Consider the following 9,901-nt stretch of genomic DNA (forward strand, 5'->3'; position numbering starts at 1 on the left):
TGTATATTTCACTTGTAATGTGTTATTGTGACTTTGAAAAATGTTAGTAACACACTCTTAAACGAACTTCTTCAAACACACAAGTGTTGGTTAAATTTTTTTGAGACTCTCACTCCCTATTTAACAAGTCTCAATTGTAATTTTGTAATTCTCAATAAATTTCAAATTATGATAGGAGTGTATTTGGAAAGGTCTATGCATACATAGAATAGCATACACTAGTACCAATTTAGGTGTGTAAGTGGTGACAAACAATGGTTTTATCATATTAATAGTGCAATTGAAATTGACTAGGTTGCCTTGTAAAATAGAGGACTAACTCAAAATTGTAAAAATGTAAAAATGAATCTCAGAAAGAATTACAAGCTCAAAGGTCAAAAACCTACGAAGAACAATAATAGACTTCTTGTAGTGAAGAATTACAGCTATAGATCAAATTTAATATAAAGAACATAATGATAGACCGTAATAACATCAATGTCCTCTCAAAAACTAAGTCTAGGTGTATGCCTGTATGGTAGATTAGTAGACAGCATGATAGACAAAACTTGAACATATAGACAAACTTCCTTAAGAAGAATCTTGAAGTGTTATTTTGCAAATGAAAAAACATATTATCTTATGCCATAAATAATTGAGCTTCTAATACAAATTTTATAATTAGTTTTTAATTTGAAAAATACTCTTTAATTTAATCTTATTAATATAATATAATATTTATTATTAATAATTAAAAAATTATTTATAAATTTTATTAAATCATGTAGTATTTTAATATTTATTTAAAAGTTATACTTTTTTAATAAAATTAGTGCAAAGTAAAAAACTTATTAGCATTAAACATATGATGGTTAATATCCTCCAATACTGTTTGTTTATCTTTGAAACAAATGAACACTAACTCAAAAACTAGATAAAAGTATTTTACTAGCAAAGGGAATAGGCACCGTAGTTGTTGAGTTACACGTTGTTTACACTGACATAAAAAAACACAAACTGTTTTTGACAGAAAAGGGCATCAGTACCTTTAGCATCATTGACCATGAAGGATAATTCGTGGGATGTGTGAGATTTGTCGACTAACAGCACTTGTCTCTGTTCTGCATTCTTTAAGTAAGAGGAAACAGCTCTCCACCTCAAAGATCATTAAGTTAGTAAGACGACTTATTCCTTCGGGTAGAGATGCGAAATTTCGGCAGAATGAGATTTTGATATGTTGAAGCGATGAGAGGTTGCAAATCCAATCTGGCAAAGCATTTAGCCTTTCACATCTATATAATGTAATTTTTTGCAGAGACGGAAGGCAGTTGGTGTCGTCCTTGAACCCAGTTTCAAATTCCTCAAGGGTTTCACTTTCACAGAATTGAATTTCAAGAGACTCGAGAGATGTCAGATTTTGCATCCAACCCTTTGGTAAATTCGTAGGATCAGAAATCGTCAATTTTTTGAGCATGGAAAGAGGAGCAGAGGAAGATGAATCAGCTGAACATGTTGACGCTGTTGTGTTTAGTGTTCCAATTAATGGCTCCACCACACTACCCCGTTGCAAATACAATTCCTGAACGTTTGGAAAAGTAGGCATGGAAGTCAACTTTGGACAGTCAACGACATCTAGTCGAGAAAGATGAGGAAATGAAAAAGGTAAGGAGAGATCATGTGAATTCGTAGAATCATTGATATCATCTCCTCGCCTCTGCCATCCCTTGAGATTCGGACAACTCCATACGGTGAGGCTCTCCAAAGAGGGGAAGAAGGTTACTGCAAAACCATCTTCATAAAGATATATGTATTCCAATTTATGAAGATTGTCTAAGTGAAGGAACTTCAGATATGGGAGATGTTTCAACGGTGGGAGACAGCGACACTTATGAAACCCATAGAAAGTGATGAGAACATTTGTGAGGAGAGAAAGCCAGTCAGGGAAAAGCACGCCTGGGTAACACCAAACCACCAATCGCTTGAGATTATGGTGGGGCTGAAGGTTTTCTAACAATTGTAAGCTGTCATTGTCACCGACGTATACCTCGGGCCAACATAGAGTCAAGGATTGAAGGAATTGTTTTTCTTTTAAATTTACATGCTGTGATTCCAGAGCCACGTTTCTCACGCGATCAAGATAAATAATTCTTAATATTCCCCTTAGGTTTAAGTCTTTCAATTCATTTAATGTGGTTTCTGAGCTACCTCCCACAACAAAAGTCGATAAGAATTGCAGCGAGGACAATTTTCCCACGCCAACTGTCATCCCACCGGAGGAGTCATAACCAATATCAACATATCTTAAATGCTTCAATTTTCTAATTGAATCAATCAAATTGCAAGAAGAAAACGACATCTTCAAGACGCGCAAGTGTTTGAAATTAGCAACAGACAATTCCTCCCTGTTGTAAGACCACAAAATCACAGTTCGCAGCCTGCCCAGCCTGCTCGGATCTAATGATTTCAACAAATGAATGGCCTTAGATTCCAAAGATATGTGTATGGCATTACCTTCAATTTTCTCCGCCTTACTATCCAAGTAACAGCAATCATTGCCAGCAACAAGCATCGCAAGATCATGCATTAAATCATGCATTTTGAAACTTTTGATCTCACCGTATTTATCACTTTCTGCTTCTTGAAAAAATGAGTTCATCAAAAACATCTTTACAAATTGGTTACCAACATCTTCCATGCGCTGTTTTTCAGTTGAACATTGAAGGTAACCCTGTGCCATCCATAGCTGAATCAACTCATCCTTTGGAATTTCTGAATCCTTGGGATATAAAGAGCAATAAGCAAAACATTGTCTCATATCTGGCGACAAGTTTTGGTAACTGAGTTTTAGAATTGGCATGATACTAATTTGCTCCTCACATACTTTCCAGAAGTCACCACTTAAGACATTCTCCCAATCACTTACTTCATTTTGTCCTCGTAACAGGCCTCCCAGCGTTTTAACGGCTAGTGGAACCCCTTTACATTTTTTGGCTATTTCTTTCCCCATTGATTCTAAATTTTGATTCACTCCTTTGCAATCATCCTCAAATGCAATGTTCTTCAGCAAACTCCAAGATTCTTCATCGGTCAAACCTTTCAAAGGATAGGAAGTGCTGGCAGTCATTGTCTTTGCTACATTTTCATTTCGAGTTGTCACTAAAATCTTGCTATCTCGAGCGCCACACATCAAGTACTTTTTCAATTCAGCCCATTTGTCATAACTCTCATTCCAAATGTCATCCAGGACCAACAAATATTTCTTACCACTTAAATTCTTATGAAGCTCTCTTTGCAACTTCTCTAATGATTGGTCTTGTCTTTGGCTATCAATAATTATTGAATCTAATATTTTCATCAGAATAGTTTTCACATCAAAGTTATCAGAGACACACACCCACATTTGCATTTCAAAAAAATTCTGCACTTCCAAGTCATTATACACCAATTGTGCAAGAGCTGTCTTTCCCAACCCACCAAGGCCAACAATGGCAATCAAAGAAACTTTTTGGTTTTCATGAGGCTTTCTCAACAGACTAATGATCTCCTTTTTACTATCATCTCTTCCAATGATATCAGACTCTAACACAAAAGAACATGTTTCCCTCCATCCACCATCAGTTTGCTTAACCAGCATAGAACTTGGGATTAAATTCAATTTATCCATGTCTTCTACTACACAATTAAACCTTTCTCGTATTTTTATAATTTCAACCGGCATTTCATTGTATAGAGGAATTTGATTTGAAGATGAAATGGAAAGAAGTACCTTGTTCACTTCTTTTCCTTCGGCTGCACCCAATTTGTCACTCCTAAATTGGAAAGCAAGGTCATCTAAGAAGTCATCTGCAGCATGAAGTACTTCTTTGAAGTCAGATATCCAATTACGCACACGAACTTGTTCTTGTTTGTGGTCAGCGTCAAGGAGCACATCATTGATAGATCCAATTGTCTTCTTAAGCGCTTCCAACTCTTCCATCACACCATACTCCTGTCCAAATTCAAGAAATTCTGCGGAAGCTAACCTGTGAATAAGATTTGATGCAACAGCAAATGGCACTGACTCAAACTTAGCCATCAGTGAAAGAGAATAATGAAGAAGGGTTGATATTGATACTCAAAGAGAGGAATGCAATTATTGTGTAAAAACAGTGAGCAAAGGAGCACAAATCTATGTAATGAAAGAATACGGTAAAGTAGGCCAAACTCATCCACATAGTATCTATGTTATATTATTTTGTAACACACAATATCTATCATTACACGTTTAATTCATTTTTTCTTTTTTTGCTAATCACGTTGAATTCATTTAAATTATAAAAGATATCAATTTTTTATTTTATTTTTAGAACATATATGTCAATCATAGTTACTAAACCACACCTAATTCAACTAGAATACTACGTTGGAATCACTTATTCGACCTATCAATGAAATTAATAACAAAAAAAATAATAATAATTCAATATAAACACGTAATTATAATCGCGAATCCAAATATATATAATTTTCGTAGTTTCATATAAAATAAAATTACAGTAAATTCAAAATATTAGTATATCGTCAAATTTTTATATAAAATTATTTAAAATATTATTATAAAATTTGAAGTCTTAAATAGGTTATTGTACAAGGTATAATAGATTATTTTTTTAAATTTAAGTTTGACTTATTTAATTAATTAAATTTTTTAAAAATTATAAATTAAATTTATTATTTAATTAGGCCAAGTCAAGTTAAATTCTTAAAAAAGTTAAGTCGTAAGTTTTAATCCAACATTTTAGCCTATTTTTATCTTTAATAGTTAAATTAATCTTCAAAACATAAATAATATAAATGATTTTATCCTTTTATTTCACATTTTTAGTGTACTAAGAAAAATGTGATGGCACTCAATTTTTAAAAGACTGATTTTAAAATTAAAATTTAAAAATATAGTTCTAATTAGTCTATGGGTCTTACTTTAGGACAAAATAGAAAAAGAGAATTTTTTGTTGAAAATCGAAGTAAAAATACACTTAAAAAGTATAATTAATTAATGTGCATTTAATAGTTTTTCTAATAAAAAAAATCCTTTTCAATTTCTGAATAGCATTTTCCTTGGTCTATAAAAGTGAATCTAATTGAGAATTTCTATTGATTTCTGTGAAAGTTTTCATGAGCACATGATTTATTCTTTGAATCTGTTGACTTGGTGAACAACTTAATCTTTTTGTTTTAACAGTGATCAAATTTGTGTACTAAATTTGTCATGATGTTATCAAATCGAGGGAATAAATTATATACTCTGAAGACGAAATTGTATATTTACTTCAAGATCGTGTTTGAAAAATTAGCAAAAATAAGTTATGTAAAACGTTAAAGCTAAAAGATAATAATATAGCTGATTAAATTAAAATTATTTAATAAAATTTGGTGTTGAGATAAAAGGATACATTTAATTACTTGATTAAATATGGTAACTATACATATATATATATATATATATATATATATATATATATATATATAACTTTTAAAATTTTAATTTATTTCAGATGATTAATCATCTTTAAAATTAGAACTCACCAATACATAGTATAAATAGTGATAATAATAATAATGATAATTTGCAATCGTTTAGTTTTATTTTTAAAGTGCCTCTCTCCCTCAAAGTACTTCAAACAAAAGAAGGAATGTTTTTAAAATTTAACTATGTAAAATAATTTTTATGATGACCAGTAGTCTATCAACTTGATCATTCTTGAAAAAATAATTTTTAGAAATTATGTTTTTAATAAGTTATTTTGATTCTTTATATTAAAAATAAGTTATTCAAATCACTTTTAAAATTTACATGTATTGCTACAATGTTTTTTCGTTTTATAAGATTTTGATGTCGTAATTATTCAAAAATTAAACATACATTAAATTTTTTACACATTTATTATGAGCCAATTTTACTCTTTTTTACCCCTTAAAAGCCAATTACATAAAATTAGCTCTTTATATTTTTTATAAATATAAATTGTAATATAAAATATTTATGAATAATATTTTCTATAAATAAAATAATATTATTTAAAAGATATTTTAATTCAAAATCAAAGAAAAACCTAAAATTTAAAAATATGGTCAAATATTTTGTTCTTCTGTTTAAACTAATATTATAATATTTAATTATATTTTTATATTATCTGCATTTATAAAAATATAAAATTAAAATACAATAGTTAGTATAAAATTATAAAAGTGATAAAATAATATTATACAACTATAAAACGAAACGATAAAATTACAAAATATGAGTAACATGTTACTGTAATAATTAAAAACATTCAAACCACAAAAAAAATTTAAATTCATAAGTTATGATAAATTACTGATACAAAAACTAAAAATATAATGAAAAATAAGTTCTCTTGATACAGAATAATAATATCTACTGTTATTAATATTAAAATAAGTACAGTATTATTAATAATTTTTTAATAATAAGAAAATTAAAATTTTCATATTATATCTATTTATGTTATAATATTAAAATATTATAATTTCTGATTTCTGTCTTGCATTACAATATTTAACTGTTACTTGATTTGTCTAAATATCAATCTTTTTTATTATTTATCATGTTTCTAAAATGTCTACATTTGTATTTAATTTTATAATTATTTTATTAATTTTAAATTTTTAAAAGAATCATACAAAAGAATATTTGCTTTTATGAATTAAATATAAACTCCCTAATAACTATTAATATTTATTTGACATAAAAATATTAATTACTTTAAATAAAACATCAATATAATATGTTTTTATAGTATTCTATATCTGTTGAAAAATTATTAATAAATTTTATATTATTTTATTAATTTTTCAAAAAACTGAACAAGCTTAATATATATTTTTATAAAATAATAAACACTTGTTATAAAAGTTTTAAAAAGTTTGTCTAAGCAGCAAGCAATGAAACAAAACTAAAAAATATTTCACAATTGATAAAATTAAAAGAAATTATTTAAAAGAGGTTAATACAACATACGCATCTTTTAAGATATAAAATTAAAATTTACTCTTAATAAAATGATTATGATCATGACATTTTCTATACTAATAAAATAATTTTTAAATAATATATTAATAGATAAAAGATAACATATTTTTATTAGAATTTTAGGTATTATATTTTTTAATTTAAGATCGGATTTTATTGGAGAAAAAACATTGATTCTAAAATTTTAGACGATCTATCGTTGTTTTACATATTAAGCGATTACATTATTTTTGCTAAAAATTAATATAATTATTATTTGTTTTGGTTTCAATTAAAATATAATTACTAGAATAGTACAAATTACAAAATAAAGAATCGGTAAAAAAACTTTAAAAACTAATTATTTTAAAAAATAAAAAGTTAGAAACTTACCTTGAGAAAAAATAAAAATTTGAATTGTTAAAAATCAATTAGAAGTTAAGAGAAATCTAAAATAAACAGAGATTAGAACAATAAAACAAAATACATGATTAACAGTGTCTTTGGTACTGAGTTTATGAGTTAGCAAACGCAGTTAAACTTCACACAACTCAGAGTAACCTATATGAGTTGTTAAACATACGTACGAAGCCTTCGAACAAGAATCGAAATATACGATAAATTGTGTTAAAATTCAAGAAAACATGGGGAAGCTAACCTGTGAATGAGGTTTGAAGCAACAGCAAATGGAACTGACTCAAACTTGGCCATCAGTGAAAGAGAAGATGAAGAACGGTTGATATTGATAATCAAAGAGAGGAATGCAATTAATGTGTAGAAACAGTGAGGAAAGGAGCACAGATCTATATAATGAAATGAATACTGTGAAGTAGGTCACTCATTATTCCCACTTTTTCAAAAGTAACGCGTAGCTTTTGGTAAAGAAACAGTGCTGTGTGGACCCATGGATTAGGAAAGGTGCACAACAGACCAAAAAATGAAACGAATGATTGTAGCAATATTCATCCACGCGTATTTTCAACTTTCCCCAATGTTTCAGATTTTTTATTTTTATTTTTTAAATCTGTTTTACTTGCAATCTCTGTCTTTATAAATAACTATATATTTAAATATATTTTTATTCTTTATATTTTAATAAATTTTGTTTAATATTTTATGGCTATCGAGGAGAATTGAAAACTTGAATGTGAAAATATCTTAATGAATCAAATAAATAATAAGTACTAAAATAAAAAAATTGTTAAAATATAAAGACTAAAAATATATTTAAGCCATAACTATATTATACTACTCTCTTTTAGTTAAAATTTTAAATTTAAATATTTCTTCTCAAATCTTTTCTTAGCTTTTATATATTGTTATAATTTTAAATAAAATTTATTATTTATTTTACGGTCTCCATTTTAATATAAATTGTTGACTTAAGTGTCACTATTTTGATAAAAAAATTAAATTAGATAAATAAATTTTTGTGCTAAAGTTTTTTTTTTTGTTATTCATGGATATTTTTATAGGCTAAAATGATTAATTTAAGTGAGATGTCTTGTTAATTTTTTATAAAAACAAACAAACCATTGAGCCAAGATTTTTTATATTTATTTATTTTTCTTGTTTCTCTTATTTATTTATTTCCTAATTTGTTTGTCCATTTATTTGTGTAATATTTTAATTATTTTAATAGTTTAATTTATTTCAAAGAGGTAAAATAAATATTTTTAAAATTATTATAAATTTGTACAATTGACTTTAGGCAAGCATCTTAAGATGGATGTATAAGGTCTGTTGTAGGATTAAGTTTCCACCATTCCCCTAAAATAAATCAACTCCTAAATCCAATATGGTTTTCGTAGACCATTTTATTTTTAAAAGAGTTTTTTAATTTTTCTCACTTTTAATAAAATTAAAAGTTTCTCCATTTTTGTAAACATAATTATTTTTAAGTGTTTCGCCTCAGTTGTAATTTCCATTGCGATATAATTACATTTTTTTAAATGCACCAATGTACAACAATTTTATATGTTGTAGTTTTCTTGTAATACACTTGTCATGTTTTACAATTTTATTAAAATAGAGTTTATGTATGTAATACAATAATTATTTAAAGTTATACTGATAATTTGTAATTAATTAATAATATTAAAAATTTTATACTCACATTATATCAAAATTTATTAAACTATTTTTTATTCACGTTGTAATACATAATTTAAAAATTACAATTATTATAATTGATTATAGTTTTCTTTAAGGAAAGCATGTAGGTTGTGGGAAGTAAAGAACAATATTCTAATCTAGTCTCTAAATGTGTAAGATTTATTTTTATATTTGATTTAACAAAATTTTTATTTTAAGAAATATTTGCAAGGAGCTTCTGAAAATAATTTATAACTCTGAAAGGGAAGGGAGTTAGTGTCGTCCTGTATGAAATTCCTCAAGTGTTTCTCTTACATAGAACTGAATTTGAGGAGACTCGAGAGAAGTTAGATTTTGCATCCAACCCTTTGTAAATTCATAGGATCACGGTGTTATTAGAAATCTCATAGTTTGGAAATTATGGGCAAACTTTTCATCAACATTATTATTGTCTGCACTGTTAGCATTACATAGAACTATCTACATCATTGTCAATCGTAGTTTGAGGGTTTTCAACTTGTTAAAAATGGCACATATCTAATTGTCTAATCTCTGGATAATCCAAAATAGAAAAGATCATAATGTAATTTTAAATCTTGACTAATATCTGCATTGTACTGTTTAGTATAAAAGTGCTTGAGCAGTGTAGTATATACTGTTATAGTTATTAAAACACCTATGTCGATCATTTGACAATAATATTGCGATGCATGTAAATGACTAGCGTCTGATCCAACTTCGTGCTGAGTGGAAGATTGTGAATATACATTAGAACATTAAATATCAAATATAATACCATTATACAACAAATGTTTA

The 9,901-nt window shown here is 27.3% G+C and overlaps 1 protein-coding gene across 1 annotated transcript; it reads right to left on the minus strand.

The window, feature by feature from the left end:
• Positions 1-821: 821 nt before the first annotated feature.
• On the minus strand, positions 822-7,840 carry LOC113849855 (putative disease resistance protein RGA1). Its single transcript, XM_027480059.1, has 2 exons — positions 7,650-7,840; positions 822-4,001 (listed from the first exon to the last, which is right to left on the minus strand). Exons 1-2 carry the CDS (start codon positions 7,700-7,702, stop codon positions 1,034-1,036), a joined length of 3,021 nt encoding a protein of 1,006 aa, XP_027335860.1. The 5' UTR covers positions 7,703-7,840; the 3' UTR covers positions 822-1,033.
• Between the last annotated feature and the right edge of the window lie 2,061 nt (positions 7,841-9,901).

Source organism: Abrus precatorius, unplaced genomic scaffold (genome assembly GCF_003935025.1).
Source record: "Abrus precatorius isolate BTA unplaced genomic scaffold, Abrus_2018 Scaffold9, whole genome shotgun sequence".
In the NCBI taxonomy this organism is placed as follows: Eukaryota; Viridiplantae; Streptophyta; class Magnoliopsida; order Fabales; family Fabaceae; genus Abrus; species Abrus precatorius.

Excerpts from the sequence above, each read along its gene's own strand:
- LOC113849855 (XM_027480059.1), bottom strand. The coding sequence starts at position 7,702 with ATGGCCAAGTTTGAGTCAGTTCCATTTGCTGTTGCTTCAAACCTCATT. Across the intron at positions 4,002-7,649 it reads GCTTCAAACCTCATTCACAG|GTTAGCTTCCGCAGAATTTC; the intron begins GTTAGCTTCCCC and ends TCTTATTCACAG.